At 44.9% G+C, this 23387-nt stretch overlaps 1 protein-coding gene across 3 annotated transcripts in view; it reads left to right on the top strand.

The window, feature by feature from the left end:
- The window catches only part of GRAMD4 (GRAM domain containing 4), a 2133975-nt gene that overhangs the window by 1816679 nt on the left and 293909 nt on the right, over positions 1–23387 (top strand). For all 3 annotated transcript variants that reach the window (XM_069629242.1, XM_069629243.1, XM_069629244.1), the window contains one exon: positions 830–914. In XM_069629242.1, the coding sequence (XP_069485343.1) occupies positions 830–914 (85 nt within the window). The remainder of the gene's footprint in view (positions 1–829; positions 915–23387) is intronic.

Genomic DNA, 23387 nt, shown 5'->3' with positions numbered 1-23387 from the left:
CTGCTACTGTTGGGAATTAGGGGAACTGACCCTTACGGTCACTTTGACAAATTGCTGATATCCATGGCGGCCATTTTGGTAAAAAGAAATATACCTATGATGTGGGGAAAGCCAGATGTGCCTAGATATAGCAAATGAGTATCGGATATGGATATATGTATGTCATATGAAAGACGAAACTACAATGCATGGGGAGGCTAGACTACATTCCAGAAGGTATGGCACAAATGGGAGGAAGCTTCGTGATGGGGCTCTCCAGCAAGATGGGATGTGTAGTTGGAACTGTATGTCTTTATGATTTGGACTGCGCTTTGTTTTTGGTGTATTCGGAATTCCTTGAACTATGTCAACCATGGTGCTGTTTTGGTTTTGTTATATGTTTTAAATCACAATAAAATGTTTAGGCTCTTATAGGCAATCTGCTCTCATTCCTCCTAAACGCATGGACTGTGCAGACACTTAGTGCACCATAACACACATGGCATTGTGAGATTCTGACATCAAATGGCACAATCTGTGTATTCATCAAGCCGTATCTGTTTGTCCAAATAACAAGGGCTCTGACTGCTGTTGCAGATGAAATAATGTTTAATACTTAATCTGGAACATGCATATTATTGAAATTTCAGTATGGTGTTGTCTTTGAAATTCCAGTTAAACTATATACAATAGTAAAATTCACGTTAAAATAAGGACTTGGAGTAGTGAATAATAAGTTAAATCAACAGACAATTGGACTATATATACTTTTAATTTGAATTAGAAACTGAATTGACATCTGTATGTTATGAATAAATGTGCTGAAATTGCATGTTTTCTTTTTTTACAGCTATTTATGCTTCGAAAGCTCAAAATCTGGTTCTTCTAAGAAGAATAAGGTCATAAAACTTACTGATATCATCGATATTCAGAAGGTATGTTTAGAATGCTGGAGTGCCTTCGATGGATTCATGTTGATGTCTGTTTCGGACATCCTCCTTCTGTCTCAATTCTTTCAGTCTGTTTCAGGTGGAAAATGTAATTAGAAAGAGCATGATAAAATAAAATTTACTTGGGCATGTACTGCGCTTCTTTTCATTCATGTTCCCACTAATCTGAAACAGTTCAATTTTAAGGTTGTTTGGTACCTTTTCAATCCATTATCAGTGCAAATTTAAATAGTGATGCAACTTCATGTGATATTCAATGAAATATGCTCCTGGAGAAAACATGCTGTTGAAGCTTTTTCTCCATAAGTATACATAGTCTTCCTTCCTATTGCTTTATTATGGTGGGATGATATTAGTCTTCTCTACGTATGAATTATTTTAAATTGATATAGTGATTTGCTAAATGCCCATTAAGTCATGTGGTGAACCAGAAAAAGGACTCCTACTACAATTGGCTCATAGTTAGAGATATTTATTTAAATTTAAATAAAAATCAAAAACGCTTAAAGGAATAGTGCGCTCAGAAATATTATTGTCCCGTGGGTTTGGACATGTGTTTTTAACATACGTTGATCGATCGTACAAACATTTCCTATGCACCTTACCGTAGTTTTCCTCTTTTGTACTCATGCGAAATCAAGCAGCAGGGCACGGCCATCTTGTGATAATCTTATCCGTTGCCGCATCGCCCAAGCAGGAATGCCCTGGCGGCACTAATTCATATGCCCCGCCCCTGAGGCTGAGATCACCGAACCTAGTGATAGTCTCCGCCTATCTCCAGGACGTTACTGGGCAGCGTAGCCAAATGCGCCCAGTCATCACCTACGTGATGTGACGCAGAACCTGGAAATCAACACACATCATCTCACAACACAGCGCGTCACAATTCAGAATATAACACTATACTTTAAAAGGAAATGGCAAGACTGTACAATTTGTAAAGTACTTTTATTTCATAATAAATGCTCTGAGAACATCTGGTGTTTACCATATTCAATCAAGTGGGTAATTTTCTCTCTTCGGTCTCGATCCACAAATGTTTATCGTGAGTCATGCGGTGTTCCTTTTGGGTAAAAGAAGTGCTTTGGACGCACCGTGAATCGCAAGGCTTGTGCATCAGCTTGGCGCTAGGCCACTGTAAACGATGTTAGGTTGCTCCTAATGGCTGGTACCGCATAAGGGCATATCGGCCCGTGGTGATCGTCCCAAAACAGAGTCAATGACATCCAGCTATTGACGTGTATCTGCAGCTGCCGGTTGAAAAACCTGTCAGTTGGTATCTGGAATTGATGACAATCTCAGAATGAAAACATAACAGAATTGTGTCTCAGTAGCCAATCTTTATTACAATTTATCATTTTACACATTAATTAGGCCCTGTGTTAAAACTAATGATGAAAACATAGAAAACAACGTATGCAAAGTAGTCTACAGGAGGCCACCAGGGGGCGCAGGCAAGATGGCTTCCTGACCCTGTAGCTCCGACACCAGCCCCGGGAAAACTTGAGGAGACCGTTTGGAGAATGGGCACCACTCTGCACCAAGAGCCGATGCACAATTGGAGGAACCGAGCGTCTGTCTAGCGGCGCAACTCCGAGTTCCTGGGGTGTCCCCTGTCCAGAGTTATGAGGCCGAGACTGTGGGACTGCCCCTTCCTCGCCCAGCGTCCCGCGAAACATAGACTCCAGGGCCCAGCCGTGGCCTAAAGCGGGGGTCCCTGCTGGGGAGGAGAGGCACCTGGAGGTGCAGCGGGGGCGGATCCCGATCCCATTCCACCACGTAAGCATACAGAGCCCCCCATGACCGGTGACCGGATTCGTTGGGGAGGCTCCTCTCCCCCTTCGTCCGGGCGGGTGCCCCGCGGAGATAGCAGGGCCTGGACATGCACCCCTGTCCTCCGGAACGAGGAGCGCACCGAACGGCAGCAGCTGACGGTGATCCGACATCCGAGGAGGCCCAGAATTTTACACAGTCGGATCCCCAGGCCACAGCTTACTAGCACACAGGGAGTGGAAGACCATGGTACTGCAGGTCCTGAAGCAGCCCTATGAGGATCTTTGTGCCCAGGGTGAGACCGCTGCACCGCAAGCACTCCCCCTCTCCCTGTGCGGCAGACTCCGGGTCGCAGGCCCCGCCCTGCCAGGGGACACCACAGCAATACGCCGCAGGCGGAGGGGCGCCTTGGAACCCTCCAGGCCGTCCCCTGACTAAGGCGGCAAACAGACACCCCCTGGGGGCCCTCACCCGTCTCTCAGGGTAAACACTACGAACCCTGATTGAAGAACCCCTGGGGCTCCCACGCATATTGGGAGTTTGCCTAGTAGCCCTGCATTGAGAAGGCTCACAGAGGGGCATATCCGCATCTAGGACACACATGGAGACCTGATTGACCTGGATGGGCCCCGCCTGACCACCCCACACTGAGGTGCAACTCTGGGAAGCATGCAACAGGGCTTCAGACACAGGGCCCACTGAAGGCACAGAGTCTGAGATGCCATCTCGGTGATAGAGAGGCCCCCACTCAGGCGGGCTGAGACCGCAACGCCCCAGGACCCCAGGGAGGGAGGGATACTTGAGTACCTGGCTTATAGGGGAACACGTGGAGCACGGAAAGTGCTGGATTAGGTATCACCGTGATCATGGCCTGTAGGAATGTCGGTGGAATAGTCTCCGGGCTCCTAATTTGGTTGAATAGCTTGGTCAGTGGTTGTATCAAGACCGATTGATATTGTTTAAAGAAGTCGGCTGTGTAAACATCCCCCCCTGGGGTCTTACCCACCTTTAACCGTTTGATGGCCCCCTCCACCTCTTCTTCTGAGATTTCCCTTTCCAGGGCCTCCCTTTCTGATTCTATAAGTGTGGGAAGGGGGTAGTCCTTGAGATATTTTCGGATTTCATCTGGAGACACACCCTCCTGTTTGGTATACAGCTCCCTATAGAACCCCGCAAACGATTCCGTTATGTTTTCCTTCTTCGTTTGTACGTTGCCCGCATTATCCCGGATACCCTCGACCCGGATTCTGGTACCAATAAACCTGGGCGATCTTTTTGCTACTAACTTCCCACCCTTGTGGTCGGCAATTAAACGAGAACGTTGGGCGAAATCAGGCCTGTTGTGGATGACACGCCTCAACTCAATTAAAATGGAGATCCTCCCCAAGTTTCTATATTTATTCCAGATGTTTCCGACCCAAGTACCTAAACCATTTCTTCTTTAAGTCAAGCTGGCCCTCCTATGATACCTCGGAGCCGGAAAGTGTCCCAGAATTGCCTATGATGTATTGACGAAGCCGGGGTGAATTTCCCAGATCTAGACACATATTACAGGGCTTCTCAATTACGAATCCTGGTCGACCACTTTGCGACAGGCCCAAGGAAACAGTGGGTAGCAGTGGACAATGAGCTTTTCTCCCCAGTTACACTTGATGAATGGTTATGGGTTTTCAAAGCATGCATCCTGAGGAGAATACTGAATCACCCAGTCATGGGGGTACTATGGTCTATATGGAAAAAAGGAGGGTTACTTTAGATGGCTCACGACATGGCCCTCACCTCTAAGCTGTATATGGGCTCCTCCACTCAGGGATGGAATTGATGAACCACTAGCCTTCCAACAATGGCACGAAGCAGGCCTTAGTAGGCGGGGCAGCTTTTGGGTGGGTGGAATATTTATATCCCTAGGGGAATTGAAAGAGACCCTGGACCTGGACAACCTCTCCTCCGTCTGATACTTGCAACTAAAAGGGGTCCTTACTGAAAATAAATGGGGAGACACACTTAGGAGAGACCTAACATACTTTGAGAAGTTCCTGATCACATAAAAGGGTACTAAGGGTGTGATATCCAGTCTCTGCGGCCTTCTGCTGTCAGCGACCACGCAAGATCCTCCTTCCGCCCAGGTTCAATGGGGAAAGGACTTAGGCGCGCCCATCACTGACAGGAGATGGATCACAATGTGCAGACAAGCCAATCACTCAACGGCCTTGCCCCAATACCGCCACCAGGCCCTGAAATTGATCCATAGATGGCACTACCCCCCCTCAGAGGATAGCTGGGACGAGGAAGGAATACCACCCACATTGCTGGAAATGCTGCAGAGAGAGGGGGGATTATGTGCACATGTGGTGGAAATGTCAGGTGGTGCAAACCTATTGGAGCGAGGTCCTGTCCTGGATAAAGGGGGTGGATGGCATTGAGAGGACCCTATCCCCATTGTTACTGTTTGGAATTGAGGTTGAGGGTGGCCCGAAAGTATCTCATGCTACAGGTTATGTTGGTTGCTGCCAGGTGTTGTTGGGCCCAAAATTGGAAGGCTTCCCGAAGCCGGTGGAAAAGGAATGGGTCATTAAACTCCGAGCAATATACAACATGGAGTTCCTGACCTATTTAATTGAAGAATCCAAGACCAATATTGAGGGATCATTGCTTCCCTTCTTTGAAAAATACGGGAGAGCCACTTGAGGACTTTGGAATGTGCTCAACAGAATGTCAAACTGGACCACTGGCCCCGGAGAAGCTCATTCGAAGGCCTAGAAATACTCAACGAGAAGGAGGACTGATTACCAGAGAGTAGGGCCCCACGTTTAGAGCACTTATGCGAGAGCTGCCCTTTGTTTGGAATGTACTGAACCACACTGTTTCCGACCCTTGTTCTAACTACCATTGCTAGATCCATAATGGGGAGGAGGGAGGGGCGAGAGAAGGGGAGGGAGGAAAGGTTATGGTCTCAGCTAAGTACATTGTTGTGGTTCACATGTTGTTATGTTGCTGTCATAACCTGAATACTCAATAAAACTGAATTTTCAAAAAAGTAGTCTACAATTTGCTTCGTAGGATAGTGCTGTAGAGTGTGTTCAGCTCAAAATGGGATGCGGAAGCTGACTACAAATCGAGGAACACATGGACAGCATTTTAATTAAATATTAGCGTTGAACCTGTGGGAACCGATTGGTGGTCTACATGCATCTCGATGCTGAACTGCCCATGTGCCGGTAGAAAGACCAGTACACACAAAGGTTGTACTTGTGTTTCAATGCAATATGCCACACAGAACAAACGATTACAATGTAACCCAGCAATAAAGGTCGGCTAATGATAAGTTGACTTGTAAGTTTATACAATTGTTGAAAGTCAAACTTACATTATATTTGGCATTTCCATTCTCTTGGTGTAACGCAGACTGTAACTTAGACGCCGTTCAGATTTTTCATAAACTGAAATAACATGTTCCTTTGACCAGTTTTTGATTAGTGAACCTTCTTGTACACCCCTCCCTTAATTCAATTCCTTTCGGAATGGTCCCTTTCTATCAAGGTCAGAAAACAATTGAACCTTATACTGTGTGCGAAACGTGGGCTTCCTCAGCTCGCAAGCCAAAATTCAAAGCTGGTGACCTTCACTCAGAATGAAGATACATTCTTAGTTTGCAAGATCTTGTCTCGGTGCATTCATGAGAAAGGGACTTGTGAGGCAGAGGCACAGGAGGAAAAATGTGGGCTGTGTCAGTGCTCGCTGTTCGCGGTGCTGCTGAGGGGTAGGGGAAACTTCGCAGTGACATAATTCGGCCTAGTCCAAAGTTGGAGTCGAGGGTACACAAAATGGAGTCCAAGTGTGTCTAGCAACAGCACCACCGCTGCTTATGTCAGGGTCTTATTCCCCATGGCAGCAGAAGGGGAAAGGAGGCGCCCCCCATGAGTGCAATAGCAGGATGTCACCTTTGCGTATAATGTATGGGGGCTGGGGGCTCAAGCGACCCACTCCTTCCTTACATTAGCAACTACCCCCAACACTTGCGCCCATGAATATATTGGTCAGAGTGCTTGTATTTCTCACCAACAACCCACTTTGATGCGCTGTTTTCTCACAATCAGTAGTTCTTGCGTGCTGAGTATCTTATCTAGCCTATGTCTCATCCCTTTTGTGTGACGAGTAGATATTCAGCTATTTGGGCAACAGTTTGGTAAGGCAACTGCAGAACCCCAAAGTTGCTTTCATACTGTTATCCATCTGGCCCTCCCACGATCAGTGAAGGTCCCACAGTAGCTCGACGAAACTGGGAAGTGTGAAAGCACAGCATTACATTGTATGGCATTCGTAAAAATGGTACTTGTTGAAAAAAGAAAATGACAGAGGATAGATTTCAAAATACAAATTGGAGGCTTTATTTGGACACTACTTAAAAACATTCTTGAACAAAAAAAACAGATGGTAATCATTTGTACCAGGAAGTGAACTGTTCCACAAGCTCTGCTTTAGGTGGACAGGGCACGTTGGCAGTGTTTTGTGACATTGTATGTGTCCTCGGAACAAAATTGTGCGTGATTCTGTGTGCATCTCCAAAACAGTCATAATAAGATCTTTCACAAAATCGAATTCCATTTCCTCATATATTGGCTTGACCACCCATTTTTTCTTCTTTTCGTAAAGGCCATTGTGTAGCGAAGCATCCTAAAGTTTCCTGCAGTCCTTGATTGTTCACGGCCTACATTCTCGGTATGTGCTAATACCGCTAGCAATGTCCTATATTTCATCCCGTCTATGCCGAAATGCAATCTCTTTGACCTGTACTTTAGACATATATTGTGGAACACCTCCAAATCTCCCATGTGACAGAATTCTGTGAGTCCCTTCAGATCTCTTCATAGAGTTTTATCAAACAAAATCTTCTCAAGGGCTTTGTGTAGAGGTGAAAATGGAATCAACCACTTCTTCTTCCGTTCCTGCTCCAGCGACAAAGGGCCATGTGCACATTGGTGTAAATGTTGGTTTTCTGTCCAAGAGTGAATGTTTGAACAGTGGTGTATTAGTGACCACCATTTTTCTAGTAGAATTTCCACAGAACCATCACAAGTTTTGGAGCTCCACCAAAGATGGTTGTGTCATGATGCCCGCTCCCGGGGAGCCGGTTCAAGCCCTGCGTCCCCGAAAGCGGACATCCAGTCCCTAAGGAAGGACCCAGCAACCCCATATAGGGGCCCTTTGGACAGTGTCCTGGCGCCTATGGCGCCAGGCTCATAAAAGACATCAGTCCTGGCGCCATAGGCGCCAGGCTCATTATGGAAGTGCTTGGGTGCACTTACCTGATGCAGACCATGCTGCAGGATCCCGGCCTCCTTGAGGCCTGAAAGGAACTACTTTACCTGTGGGACTAATTTACCATCCGGGCATGGTCGGGGAAGGATACATACCTGATTGGAGGAAGGATACATACCTGGAATTTCTTCCAAGGCTATTTAAACCCCACCCGAACAGCCACACGTGCTTCGCATTGTTCTGCATCTAGCAGCTGGACGCTCACCGTGTCTGCTCCTGCATCTTGACTTCTGCCACGCCTGCCAGCATCCTGGATCACATGCAAAGGAAGAGAAGAAGAGAACAGAAGAAGGAAAAGTCCTTACCTGCTAAATCTGCATCCCGGAGACATCTCGCCGACAATCCTGAAAAGGAAGACTTTTATTTAAAAGCTCATTGCGTCGATCGCTGCAGCGCCGCATTCCACTCACCTTTACAGGGCGCCTCCATGTTCAGCAGCGATCATCCGGATTCGCAGTCACGCCCCAGCGCCTAGGGAGAAAAAGACCAGAACAAGCGTTAATGAGCGAATGAAAAGACATTACCAAAAAACGCTCATTAAAGACTTACCTGATTTCTACAAGGATTTCACCTCTCATCTCGGGTCGTTGCCTGTTCCCCGGCATTCCGTACCCTGGCCCCTATGGGGAAAAAGACACTAGCATTAGTACATTAATGCATGGACACAAGGGGAACCTCTTATCAAAAAACTTACCTGGAAGCCAAGCAAGTTTGGTTCTCACCAATCCGAAAATCCAGTGAAGTAACTGGATACCAACGCGCCCCTGCATCAGAAGCAGGATGGAGAGCTCGTCCTTCCAGACACTAAGGTGAGACGCTACGAGGAATCACAGAAGGGTTTCGAGGAGGGTGAGAGGGGAAAGTGGGAGGTTGATTGCATTACCCCGCAAACAGTTAATCCCCTATTTTCGCCTACAGAAGGATACTTCTGCGAGCCAGACAAGCCAGATTTGGGGGCTCGGTCCAGTCCGTCTTCCGAACCCTGCGCATCACCTTAGAAGAGGTCACAGCAGCGCGAACCAGGCCAGCGCCTCCGTGGGAGTCAGGTGAGTGTTACAGGTTGCTGAAAGACTGGGCTCACTGTAAAATATTTTCAGAACTTGTTTTTTTCCCTGCAGCTGAGATTTTTTTATTGATGGATTTGGCAACGTGCCATACATCGAATTGATGAAGAATATTTGGAAACTGCTCTCTCATTGTTTTGGCTATTGAAACGTGTCTGTCCGTGGCTACGATGTCGATTTGCATTCCTCTCGATTGGACATCTTCCAGTGATTTTATAAAACCAAGTTTCTCTGTGGCCACTGAGGATTTACATTCGGACACCTGCACGACCACCGAACTCACCATTTTTCTTTCTTTCCATGTCCTGAAAGTGGTATGTGCAGTACTTGCTGAAAATCCAGGGCTGTCACACTGTCCATCGCCAGCTACCTGAACCATTTTTCAGAGAATGTACTTTGAATAGACAATTGTTCAATTTTCCATGCTTCACTAATGGCAGGGAATAGATATTGACGTTATTTGTAGTACTGCGTTTTATAAAGAAATGGAGTTCCACAAATTTACGGAAACTGGACCACTTTATGAAACTAAAGCCACTGAAAAGTAAAGCAGCTGCACACAGTAGATTCCCAGCTGGCAGTTTCCCCAGCATCGGTTGTGCGGACCATGACAATTTTTCACAGGTGGCATGTATTTTGAGGTTACTGCCTTGTGATAAACGAGTCACATTCACCAATGGATTCCCACATACTACCCCTCTCATCACTATAATCTCCATCAAGCTTCTGTCGAATACTATGTATTTGGTCTCCTTTATTAGACTATCATCCAGCATTATTGTTGTTTCTGACTAGGGGTGTCACGGTATTGATTTTTTGACGGTATGATAACCTGCCAATGAAAATACGGTATACCGTGGTTATCGCAGTATAGCACACACATGCTTAAACATTTACTTACATTTTATATTGCTAGGAAAAGTCCCCCAAATGTAGTTTGGTAGTCAAGTTTAACTGTCATATAAAATACAACCTTTGCTGAAGTTTATATATGTATTACAGGAGGACGAGGCTCTGCAGAACAATGCAGAGTGCACTAGTACCCATTACTGATGCACTTTCATTGCGTGTGCCCTGTTCGGTGCTCGTTCTGTGATTTGCTGTGCTACTTCGACAAAATGTTAACATATAATAAATGGCATATTTTCTCAAAATGCTGTGCAGTGAGAGCACTCAATGGGATTACAAAACCTGTCTTGTTCAGTCATTGCTAAGGGAGCTGATATGACCTTACCGACCCGTCTTTAAATGTTTTTTGGGAGCCACAGTTTTGACATGCTCTCAAGTGTGTGTCAGTAAATTACAAGCAGCTTTTTTTCGTACTACATTCTCCCATAGGACTCTGAATAATCCACCACGCTTAAAGTTGCAAAAATAAAGTAATCAGAAACTCTATCCCACATCTTTTGCTAAGGATGCCTTCATTTATTTGCGCATGTGTAAACTGTGCAGTACCCCGCTCTCACAGACTTGTACTCTTATCAACAGGCTCTGAACCACCACTGCAACAAAAGTAAGTACTCTCTCTGCGAGGTTAAATTCTGCCATTTTTGGCAATGAGGCATGTAATTCAAGTTCAGACACTGGTGATGGCACTCTGAATTGGAGCTTTCTTCCTGGCAATTGCTCTATCATCTCGAAGTAAGTCAGTGTAGTGAGAACCAGAACCATTGGTGCCAAATTTTGATTTTCACTATGGGAGCAGTAATCCCCCTGCCCTGAATACAAGCAAGAAAGCAAACAAATTGAGGGAGCCTGACCCCTACCCAGTGGCATCACTAGGGTTGGTGTCATCCCCCCAGGGTGACACCATGAGTTAATGCAATCTAGTGACGCCACTGAAGGTACTTGTTATATTATAAACAACTAAGCCTGCAGGTTCTGCCTAGTTGTTTCCCCTCATCCATCATTTGCTTTTTATTTCATAGCATTTTCACGTTGCTTCTAAAACTATTGTATGCGTGCCAATGCATCTCATTTGTGTGTATTTTAAAACATCTTTTATTTCAACTGTTTAATTACTTGAAGACAAAAAGAGAATATTTATGCACTGTGTACCGTAAATGTGTGTCTGTGCTCAGTGTTAGACACCACCAGAGAACAGCTGTAGGAGGGTGGGCACTGGGATTCTTTCTTCCAACCACCCCCTGGGGACCCGCGTCACTCTAGAATACATTTTCCTGGAAAGATAGCTCAGTGACGTGCGTGCCAACTGCAGAGGCGCAATTGTAACATGTGCCCAAGAGCTTTGAATCCTATCAGCGCAGAATCTGCCTTTTTGTTCTTCAGTGGTCGTTGAAATGAGGACCCTTGAGTTAGGTTAGCCGAAGTGAAACAAAACACGTGTTTTAGCACCAAATTACTAGTTTGTGGCATGTGACTAAATGTCCAAAATTATAATCTGGCCCAAAAAAGCCCTGCGCTCCTGTGTAGAGCTGTAATGTATAACTTTGGGGAACCCTTTCAGCGCCGCAGCTCTGTTCATTGCAGCAATCATTCTCGGGTTTCTCCCAGCACTTTTAACACGAAAGCCTTACATGGTCGAACAACAGAGAGGTCAAGCCATTTGCACAGGATCACACAATGTCGTTCAAGTGGGGAAGGCGGGATTAGGACCCGGATCTCATGGATCCACATTTGGTAACAATAACATAACCGCTAAAGCACGTCTCTTATCACCTCTTGCATTATGCATATTTCAATTTAATAAAGACTTGCACCCGGTCAGGAAAGAAGGCTCTGGGGGCTATTCCGTCTACCCCTGACACCAGCGTGAAAAAGGAAAGAAAGAAAAAGATACAGAGTTACTATATTTTAAGTGTGCTGGATAATAGTAACGTCTGTTATTTACAGCGCTACAAAGCCACAGTCTACTGTGTAGGTGCTACGTGAAATACAAGGTATTCTTGTAAATAAGGCAAACTTCGACCAAGATAAAATGGTCGTAATAAAATAACGTGAGATTTTTTATATGAACAACGCTGCTTTATTTTCGATAAGCAACCACCTTGTTAAATTCATGTATGAATGAAATGCTTTCAGTGGACTTTGTACATTTACTTGGAATAGGATCGAGGTATCTTTTCCTTCCATCCTTTAGTTATCAAGTTTAAAATATAGTCCTTCTCGGGTCCTGAGCCTTCTGACCTGCCTGCTCGGGGATGCTGTTGTACTTCTGAACCGTCCTGCAAGAATCCCAGCCCGCTTTCTCCAGGCAGCTTTCACTGGTGAATGGGGGCTGCTGGAAAAACGAACCCTTCAATGGGGGGGTGTCAAAGCGTTTGTGGGCTGCTGAAAGTAGAGTTGAAGCACACAAGGCTTTCGTCTTTGTGTTTAGATTTTTGTCCAAGCACTTTTTGCGTCCGGTTTCAGCGTGCGCTTTGGTTTGTGCCATTTGTCATGCAAGCTGCTAGTGTTATCCCCAGCCTGTGTTGTGAATAACTAGTCTGTGGCTACTAGCACCAGTCGTACTGCTGCAGTCCATTTTTCTCCCTCCTAGCCTGGCGAGGTGGGGTGATCTTTCGAGTGCATAGTGCTAGAAGGCATAGCTTTCATTGCCCTACCAGTCTGGAAAGTTGGAAACCTACAACAAGAGGGCTTTGGGGAATGGTTGCAAATACAGGGTGCTGCTTTACGTTGCTCCTGGAATGGGGCAGTTTCTTCCCTTTGTGTCAAAAAGGCAGTCTGAATAAAGATGCTTTTCTTTCAATTGAAGCCCCTAGAATGGGTTGCGATGGAGGCATTTTCGTTTATTTGGAAATTCTGGATAGTGATGGTCGGTGCGACCTACAACTAGGCTGGTTCAACCATGATGTGGCACATAATTTACCTGTACCTATTGCCCCTGGAATTGTTTATAAACTGCATGCACAAGGTGTCATGGGGTTAAATGGTGACTGGACATAGTGTGGTAAAGCGTTAATAAGGGCGAGTTGGCATGCACCCTTTTCTCATGAGTGGAACACGTGATGTGCAAAAAACCTGATAAGGGAGCAATGCTTAAAATGGGAAATACAGAAAAGGATTGGTAAATAAACCACATATTCATGCATGGTGTATTTAAATCAATCTTACTGGGTTATTCTGCAGCTTTGCCATTCTCTGTTCGTAGAGCTGCACAGCCATGAAAGGAAACTTAGCAGCAGGGCTTGGCGCCGGTGAAGTGAAGATAAGAAGCCAGCAATAAAGCCATGGGGAAGGAAGTTAACTCTATGATTGAAATAGGAGATCACTTCCCCCATGGCGTATTGTTGCTTCTTCACTTCACCCCTTCGGCGCCAGCCCGGAACGATTTAGCAGCGCCTGCAAGTGTCAGAGCCGGGGTCACGGTGCCGGCAGCAGGGATGTTTATCCATTACCATCTAAATTGCACACGCCTTGCCCAGGGGCGGGAGGAGGGGGGTGGGAGATGGGCAAACAGACCTTGCTACAAAGATCAGAGCACTCCTCTGCTCGTTTTCCAAGTGAACATTTTTTCCTTCAGTATTTTACGCGCCGCACGTTGTTAGGAGACCTCGGGCACTTTTCAAACTGCCCATTGCATGCATGCTCTGCTCAGTGAGCCCCTCATGTTGCTGGCTGGTGGTCTGGACCTGCAGCTGTTATCTCGGACAGTTGGCAAAGTGTTAAACAGCAACAACCTCATATCCCAAGATTACAAAACTGACCCATGTATATGTTCGGACCACTACAGTGTGACCTTTCATATCTATCCCCCTGCACAAGGGCCCAAACTTCCCAATCTTCCTATCAGAAAAACACTGCAGAACTATAAAAACATCAGCAAAGAGCACCTGATGCAATGCCTAGATGCTCATGAAATAGAGGGAAAAAACGATGATACATGCGAAACCACCCTATCCAACCTACTTAGCCATCTACAGGCACTAGTGGACCTCGAAGCTCCACTTCAAACCAAAACCTCCAGACCTAAAAAAATAAAACAAGAATGGTTCACAGAGGAACTTCTCGAACAGAAGAAGCATAAAAGGAAAAGGGAAAATGAGTGGAGAAAAAAACTCACGATGGACAATAAATCTCTCTGGAAAATCAGTGAGAAAATCTACAAAGAAATGATAATTGAGGCTAAGAAAAACTACTACGATAAACAGATTTCAGTAGCAGCCAACTCCACCAGCAAACTTTTCAATATATTGAAATCCATTGATAAGCCAAAAGGCATAACCCCCGCCTTCTCGCCCACCCAAGAAGAATGTGACGCAACACAGATTGCATTCTTTAATAAAACTGATAAGGCCAGGGACATCATAGCCAAGTCCCAAGCAGCCGCTAAGCCACCCACTAAAGACATATCAGAGGGACGTGTACACCAGACGACCCAATTCAGGTTTCAACCCATCACTATCAATGACATGATAAAAACCTTGGCATCCATGAAATCCACCACTTGCGCCGAAAACATACTCCCGGCCAACTTCATTCTAGACCATCCTGCCATCTTTGCACCAGCTCTAATTAAAGTAATAAACACATCAAAACGTACCAAATAGCATAAAAAGGCTAACAGTTACGCCCCTTGGAAAAAAAACCTAACCTAGACCAAAGGGACCCAAACAATCTAAGGCCCGTAACCAACTGCAATTTTATACTCAAAATCATGGACAAAATTGCCACCACACAACTTCAGGAACACGTAGAAAGCTCAGAACTCCTCTACCATCAACAGTCTGGATTTCGACCAGCACATAGCACAGAAACAGCTATGCTGGATCTACAGACCAAGATGCTTAACATCATTGATCAGGGAAAAGCCGGCCTGCTCATACTTTTAGATCTGAGCGCGGCCTTTGACTTACTAGACCACAACTTACTTAAGACCGCTTTAAAAGAAACAGCAAACTGCTCAGACGAAGCAGTAAGCTGGATCATGTCCTTCTTACAAAATAGAACATCTAGAGTTCATTGGGGAAATTTATTTTCAATAGAAAAAGAAATTACATGCGGAGTCCCCCAGGGTGCTAGCATGTCCCCACTCCTGTTCAACATATACCTCAGGTTTCTATGTATAGTCCTTGGTAACATCAACAAGTTCTTTACCAATTACGCTGATGACACTCAGCTGGTAATAGAACTAAGTGGAGACCATCAAAAGGACAACAAAAAACTCGACAGTGTACAAAGCAGTGGAGCAATGGATGGACCAAAATTGGATGTGTCTAAATGGCAATAAAACCGTGCTCATGGTCTTCGGTTCCAATTTGGTCAGATCCAAGCTCCACCCCGCATATAACACCTTTAGCATCAAAAACACTCAAATCAAGGTCCTCAACAAGGTTAAAACCTTGGGGATGATGTTAGAAGCATCCCTGGGATCTGATGCTCAAACCCTTTATGTGAAAAAAACATGCTCTTACCACCTTAGCTTATTGAAAGCCATTAGACCCTACCTATCGGAGGAAAACAGCGCCACGATCGCAAGAGCCACCATTCTATCTCGCCTCGATTATGGCAACGCTTTAATACTGGGTTCTAACAAAAACTGCTACCACAGCTACCAAGTCCTGCAAAACAATGCAGGGAGAATCATCAAACAAAAATCTAAAAACCATCACATTAGCGAAGCCAGGAAAGAACTACACTGGTTAAAAATCGAAGAAAGAGTTCAATTCAAGTCTCTTACGCTTACACACAGATGTATATATGACAAAGCTCCAGCTTACCTGAAAAGTAAAATAATCCCATATAAGCCCTCCAGAGAGCTAAGATCAGCCGAACAAGGACTGATTATGACAGCCCCTTTCAGACTCAAAAACGGAGTAGGTAAATCCTTCCCTATCAGTGTAGCAGGCCTCTGGAACAATCTCCCTCGTCAGATAAGGATGGAAGCCAACCATCAACGCTTCCGAAAACAATTGAAAACGTACATCTTTAAGTAAAACATATAATACTTCTTGTCCAGCGCTATATCTGCTCTAATGTCTTGTGCTATGTGTATTTGATTTGTCTCTTGTCTCTCGTGTTCCTGTCTCTGCGCCCTGAAGCTTGTGAGCTACCGGCGCAATATAAATAAATAAATAAATAAAACATTGGCTGTTTGTGTGAATTCCAATGCGGAGCCACTGCTTGCCACCTCCTCCGTCTTCAGCGCAAGTCGTGCTACTGAAGCTGCCCAGGCACACAGCCTCCCAGCTTGGGTGCCATAAATCCCACTGAACGTGTTAAATACTTTACTCTGTGCGCAGCCAATTGTGAACACAACTGCAAAATCAGGGGAAGGCTTCACAGCAGGCCCCACGGTAAACCGGTGTAGACCAGATAACGGTTATTAGTTGTAAATTAAATGATTCACTATATTTATAACGGTATACCGGTGTACCGTTACAACCCTATTTCTGACTGAACTGTGGTTGACATATCAGTCAAACTGGACATACTGTAGTTGAGATCTTTGGATAGTTCATCGGTCAATTGTATTGATGCTTCAGTCTCTGTCATTTCAGCGTCTGTTACTTGATCACGAATCGGATAAAACATCAATGTCGATTGGTTTTTGGGTGGCCCTTTGTTGGTGGGTGTCGATTGTCAAGTGGTCTTCGACTAATTCAAAAGCATCTTCATTGCATTCAGTTTCATCTTCATCTGGTGGAGCAGTCGCATTGTAGCAATGGTCCAACAACACTTTGTTTGTTTCGCCGGTCACATTAAATTCATTTTCTGGCCATTGGGCCAAAGCATCTCGAGTCTGCTTATTGATTTGAACACGCTGTGCCTCAAATAATAGTTCCTCCATGGTGAAATCAGTTTGGCAAGCAGCATCTTTGATTTCTGTAGCTGTCTGTGTCTGCATACTTCGTACACCATCGGGCAACTAGAAGACAGGTTAGAAAAAGATGTTCAATGTAAATCCAACGTACAGTATTGGACAATTTACTTTTAAAAAAACATGTTATGAAGGCACCAGCACAATACACTGTTTAAAAATAAAAAAATGTGCAAATTACCTTCTCTTTCTTGCTTTTCTGTGAAACCTTCTTCTTTACTGTTACGACAGCAACAGCAAGATGGTCCACCGACTCGGATCCACATTCCTCCTCTATTATATCCCTGATCATGTATACATCCCAAGAAAAGAGTATCCATTCAAAATAACTCATTCTTATTAGAAATCAGATTATTAAATCGCACACATGGCTTACACAGATACAATTGTACACTATGTATGTCATTTAGTCAAAAAATACATTTCAATTCCCACCTGATTGATGGCTAGTTTACTAGATCAAAGATGACTGTGCAAAACACACTGATTGAAATGTTGCACTCAAGCTATATGAAAAAACTGGTTGTTTATAATAATGTCACTGTGTAATAGTATCAGATCTAGGACCTACTTTCTTTCATTCGAGGGAACTGTCAGTACGCATACCTCTGGGTCTGGATCAACTAGGAGGGATGATGCAATTGTAGTCGAAGCTTCAGCATCTCTCTGTAACACAGTACTTGTTTTAGTATGGATGAAAAAATTGGAATTGAACATACTCAATGTGATGCAGACAATGGTACATATGAATAAAAAACCATGAATGAAACATTGTGTAAACGAATGACACGATACGTAAATATGATAAAATTATCTAAAATTCTGTGCATAAAACATTTCCGGAACTGAATAGCTAAATAAGACTACCTGATACGCGCTCAAAGTTGTTGTTGACTCCAGGCAAGACATGGATGCAGAATCTTACTCCTTCATATTCAGTGCACAGTCATGGGGTTGTAAAGGGAAAATTTGATTTGATTTAGAAATGCTAATCTTAAAAATTGGCATGTAAAGAGACAGATTACGAAGAGATTATGCTTAAGGGCACTATACCATAGTTACCTGTGCACATAAATCATTTTCTATGATGCTCCTAAAACCAAGGACAGATGTTTAGCTAAATGGGGTTTAGTTATAAAGCAATACAATCTTGTAAATATGAAAAGTATTATAAGGGACATTTACACCTAATACACCAATCTGTCCATTTAGTTACCTGTTCACTACCTCAAGGTCTACAGCTAAATCGGGAACCATGACTCAACTGAGGCGGCCTGTGCATGAATACAGTCGGAATTGCATTTGGGAGCAATTTACGAGATGTTCTGAGTCGATGCTTCTTTGTTCACTTGGATTGGTCGTACATATTCATGGCAAACTCCAGGCTGCAGACGCGGTATCGATCACCCCTCGTGTCCTCCAGGACTTTATGGGCTCTACTTTCAAGCTCTTCAGGAGCAAATCCGCAATATCTGACCCATTCTCTTATTCGATCTATATTCCTCGGGAATACATGCATTGTAGTGCCTTTAGATTTGTTATGGGTTTTAGAAAGGCAACTGAAAACCGTACATGCAGGCAGTATTGGAAATTCTGTTAAAAATAAAAAAGGTCAACAATATTCACAAATTACTTTGCATAAAAGCGTGAGAAAGACGGAATTGTATACATTTTTTCTATGGCAAGCTATGTTTTGGACATCGAAGCAAAACCAGTGTAGCGTAGCCGGCTGTATTATAGGATAACTTTCATCAACAACTCATTGATGTGACTATCGAGCATCAGAAGGAAACGTGCTTATAGACACGGTCCACGAAGGATGCAATTCGATCCCAATTGATACTGATGACAATTGATATATATCGATAACATAACAAATTAAAATCAAGTCAATGGCAATGAGATGAATGAACATAACACCACTGTGTACGTTCGTTCGAAATATATAGAAATTTAGAGATCAAGGAGATATGATTAGGAGACCTGCCCTTACCTTGACCAACAAACAGTTAGATTCAGCAAGCAGGATAGTTAGTGGCAGGAGAACAGGGTGATGTTCACAAGTAACACGACGATGAGCTGAATCGCAGTGGTCGCAGAAGTTCTCAGGTAGCACGTTCAGGAGTAGACTTGCAGTGCTCAAAGATGTTTTCATGAAAAATATCAAGTGGTTTATAAAGAATTTGAAAAGAGGGTGTGTATGTGAATGAATGACGTGTATATGGCGTGGTCTTGTGTGGCTAGCAGGGGCGCGGCCTCCTTCAGGGGAGCCTGCCTGGAGAGACGGGTCTGAGGAGGGCATGTGATTATTGACCCCTGCGCGTAAGATACCTTTGAAGTGTACATGGTGTTTGGCACCTTGGCCGTTCCCACCCTGCCAGCCCCCTTGGGAGGGCACAGCCACAGGTGTGAACTGCCATTGATAGTGGAGGGGGGATGAATGGGCATGAGGCATGCAGACAAGGCCTGGAACATTGCTGAATGGAGACACACTTATGTGGATTGCAGGGACGCGGCCTCCTTCAAGGGGAGCCTGCAAGGAGACAAGGGGTCTGAGAAGGCGATGTGAACATTGACCCCTGCGCGTAAGATACCTTTGAAGTGTACATAGTGTTTGGCACCCTGGCCGTTCCCACCCCTGCCAGCCCCCTTTGGCAGCGCACATCCACTGGTGCCAACTGCCTTTGATAATGGAGGGGGGATGGATGGGCAAGCGGCATGCAGGAAAGGGCCAGAATACTGCTGAATGGAGACACACTTGATTCACTGAAAAAGTGAAACAACTATTGATAAATGTTCCTTTGTGTTTTATTTTTATTCTGATTTTGATGACACAAATGTACCATACATTAAAAACTTCTGGTTGCAGCAGAGTGTGTGAAAATCCCCTGTAGTGACTGCAGTCACTGGGGAAAGTTTCTCTAATGGCACCAACGACAGAGGCGGGTATTACTCATCGAACGCGGTGTCCGAGCCTCCCATGAAGCCACCATGTAAACAAACTATAGGCCACCAGCCTGTACCACCTGTGAAAGTAAGATACACATTGTTTTTAAATGAACAAGATAAGTGTATTAAACCTTAATTGCCAATGACGGTTCTTGTATCCAATGGCATTGTTGCTAGTACAAATGCTACATAGACACTGTACAATATTGAACGACTATGCATTCCATTACATTTGGGACACAAATAAATCTTGCTTCATGGATGTACATGAAATTAACACAAGGAGACCACTATTATTTCCCCAAATTGAGAGTGATGTATAGAATTGTAAGACTACATTCGTTTGGCATTGATAAATCAAAGTTACGACAATATATGAGGCAACCATGAAATGTTAGTGGCCTAAGTGACATCACAACTAGAGTACACTTACTCGTTACTTGGATTGCGAGGGCGAACTGTTGCTGGAAGTTTGTGAATAAGCACCATCATAATCCTCAACACAGTCCGTGTGAGGCAGGCTGCCCTGAAGTCTGGCAGCTCGGTAACGCATTGCGGCCGTGTCTCGCCTTCCGATATGTAGTACAAGCATCCAGAGTTTTCTCGGCAGCAGCAGTTCTCCTCCTCGGTTGGCATTTGCGCTCCGATTGCAGGTATACCAGGTGGAAACGCCGTCCATTTGACTAGGCCCAGGCTCTTGATCTGTAGAATTGTCCTCCCAACTGTCATCCGAAGCCCCATCGTTTGCACATCTTTCTCTTTTGAGTAATTCCGCCTCGGAATACTCCGGATCGTACTGGTAGGGCTGTATTGTTGCCATTATGGGGCAAACAAAAAATATAGATAATAATTTTACTGGTATATGTTCGCACGGGCTACAAGCAATGAAGGTAGCTGACCAGAGCACAGAAACGAGGCACAGAATACTCAAAAAAAGACAGTGAAACGATTTGAAAAGCAAATCTGATGTTGTCTGATGAGAAGTGGTCTGTTTATACTTATTGTGGAAAGAGGCGTCCTCCCATTTCCAGGGAGACACGTCATTAGCTGAAGCGCAGAGAATGTTGACACGAGACGTGCATTGGCGTTGTGAAATGGGCGGTACGCATCTAGTGATCTCAGCCTCAGGGGCGGGGCATATGAATTAGTGCCGTCAGGACAGTCCTTCTGGGGCGATGCGGCAACCGATAAGATTATCACACGATGGCCACGCCCTGCTGCCTGATTTCGCATGTGTACAAAAGAGGAAAACTACAGTAAGGGGCATAGGACATGTTTGTACGATCGATCAACGTATGTTTAAAAACACATGCCCGAAACCACGGGGCAATAATATTTCTGAGCGCACTATTCCTTTAACTAGCCCTATTGCTATGAGGAACATTCCCTACTTAGCAAAACTAAAGCTAAGGGTGCACGTCAAGTCCAAAAGTAAAAAGTATTCTGTCCGAATCCTAACCCCTAACTGGCCCTACCACTTTAGAAAACACCTTACTGAAAGGGAAAAAGGGGAGGCTTGCACAATAGCCTTGGTATGGGCTTCTGCCTGACCCAACATGTAATTAACTTGCTCTCAAGTCTCAAAGCTAATTTAGAATATAATGGTACAGTTTTGGCAATCTTCGTATAGAGTCTCTTGGTTAAAATGTATAATTATCTTCTGTATGGGTTTCGCTCTCCCCTTGATAAAGAAAAATTGTTTATTATTTTTAAATGCCCCAATCCCTCCAGATTACTTGACAAGACACTTCTTTGTTTCCCACCTTCATGTTGCTGGTACTCCCCAAAGTCCTGTGTCTCTGTGGTAGTTCTCAATCACAATATGTATCTTGGGGCGTCTCCCGCTCAGATATTACAGGTTCCTGTGGCCTCATACACTTTGGTAGCCTTGCTGCAGAGCATTCAACTTCCTTTAGTGTAGGACTTATGTTCGTCCTTCTTTAATTGCCTTGTCAGCTATTCCAGCCTTGATACAGTGTTCATATCTCTTTCACTCTGTTTTAGTGGAACTGTGTGCCTGATATTTTCTCTTAAGTTCTTGTGCCTTTGGTGGCTATTCCAGCCTTGACCTTAAGTTTTTGTATCTAATTCACTCTGTTTTAGCTAGAGTGTGTAACAGTTACATTCTCTCTGTTTCTCATACCTGTGTCGGTTTCGGTACTCCTGGAAACCAACAGTCATAAGCTTCACTCGCCCCATAAGTCGATAGCGTCTGTTTCCCCATTGGTACCTCTCTTAGGGGAAAGGTGCTTGCCAGTGACAAGTCTCGGCATTGGTTGCTGGGGACCAGCCCACCACTGCTCTTCAGTGGTCATGCCATCAGAGAAGACTGTTATCTTCCCATTGTCTCTCTCCCCTGACCAGAGACTCTTGCTCAGTCAGGGCACCCGCCGTCCAGCCTCCAGCTAGTGGCTCTCGCTTCCTTCACGCCACTGCTGGGTCTGCGTCTCGATGTGGCTCCACGGATCCACAATGTCGTTGCATAGCGCTTGCTCTCCTCCCACCGCAGGAATCTGTCTTCCATTCCCAGCCCGCTCTCACCTTATAAATATCATTGGAACAAAAGGAATGTGTCCGTATTCCTTGATCATGGCATTCAGGCATTCAGGCGACGTTCAGCATTACCTGAAGCCAATACAGTGAAAGAAGGATTATAGTCATAACAGTAGATGCCAAAGTCTTTCTAACATCCAGATAGGCAGAAAGGGAGGTTTGGACTGAGTGTTTATTTTGTGAGGCTAGTGAAGTGAGTCCACTCCGCAATACCTTCCCTAGGAGTATGGGCAAGTGGGATCTCTCTGTGAGCTACTCCCTCTTCGGGGACAAGGACTCCCATTCCTCTCTGCAACTCCATAGATTGCCAAAATATTGGCATATATGGGACTGCCAGAGTGGGAAGAAGAATGTAACATTTTTATATTTTACTGCAAAGCTTTAAAAAGAGACATGTATTTAACTGAGACAAGTAGAGGAAGGAAGAGGAGAGAGTATGGTATGCAGGCAAAGCCACTGGACATGATTGTGCCTTGCAGGTGCAGAGCAGAGACAAACCACAGAGCCTGCGACTTTGGAATCACTGAAGTACACCACAGTGCGATGCTGGGCGTCTGGCGAGAACAGCAATGGGGAAACCGCTGCCCGCGAAGAGAGTAGTATCTATGAGCTGGTGGAGCTCCCTGTCACCTGTGTCCATAGATGGCTGCAGCCTGTGGGTAAGCCAAGAACGAGACACTGCTGAAAATCCAGAACAGGAAAACCGACAACTGAGAAGAATACCAGAGCGTTTACTGAGTCCTGCAATGTTCTCCTATGCCGATGAAGGTACCGGGGAGAATGGGAAAAGCAGGAGGCCGCCGTGGCAAGAGTACATGAAGAGTGCAACACGCCCCAGTCATAAAGATGAGATACGAGGAATAAAGTTGCTTGATTGCCAATGTGAAAGGCTCATAAAGCAAGTAACAACCCTCTGAGGTGAATCAAGAGAGACTGGAGACAATGACCTAGGGAAGAAGGGAAAAGGTTTTATGAGCCAAGAGACTGAGTGGATAAAACAAAGCCCAAGCATGGCTTCTG

Source organism: Ambystoma mexicanum, chromosome 12, assembly GCF_040938575.1.
Source record: "Ambystoma mexicanum isolate Mex_15411 chromosome 12, UKY_AmexF1_1, whole genome shotgun sequence".
Lineage (NCBI taxonomy): Eukaryota > Metazoa > Chordata > Amphibia > Caudata > Ambystomatidae > Ambystoma > Ambystoma mexicanum.
This window is presented reverse-complemented; position numbering and strand designations above follow the sequence as displayed.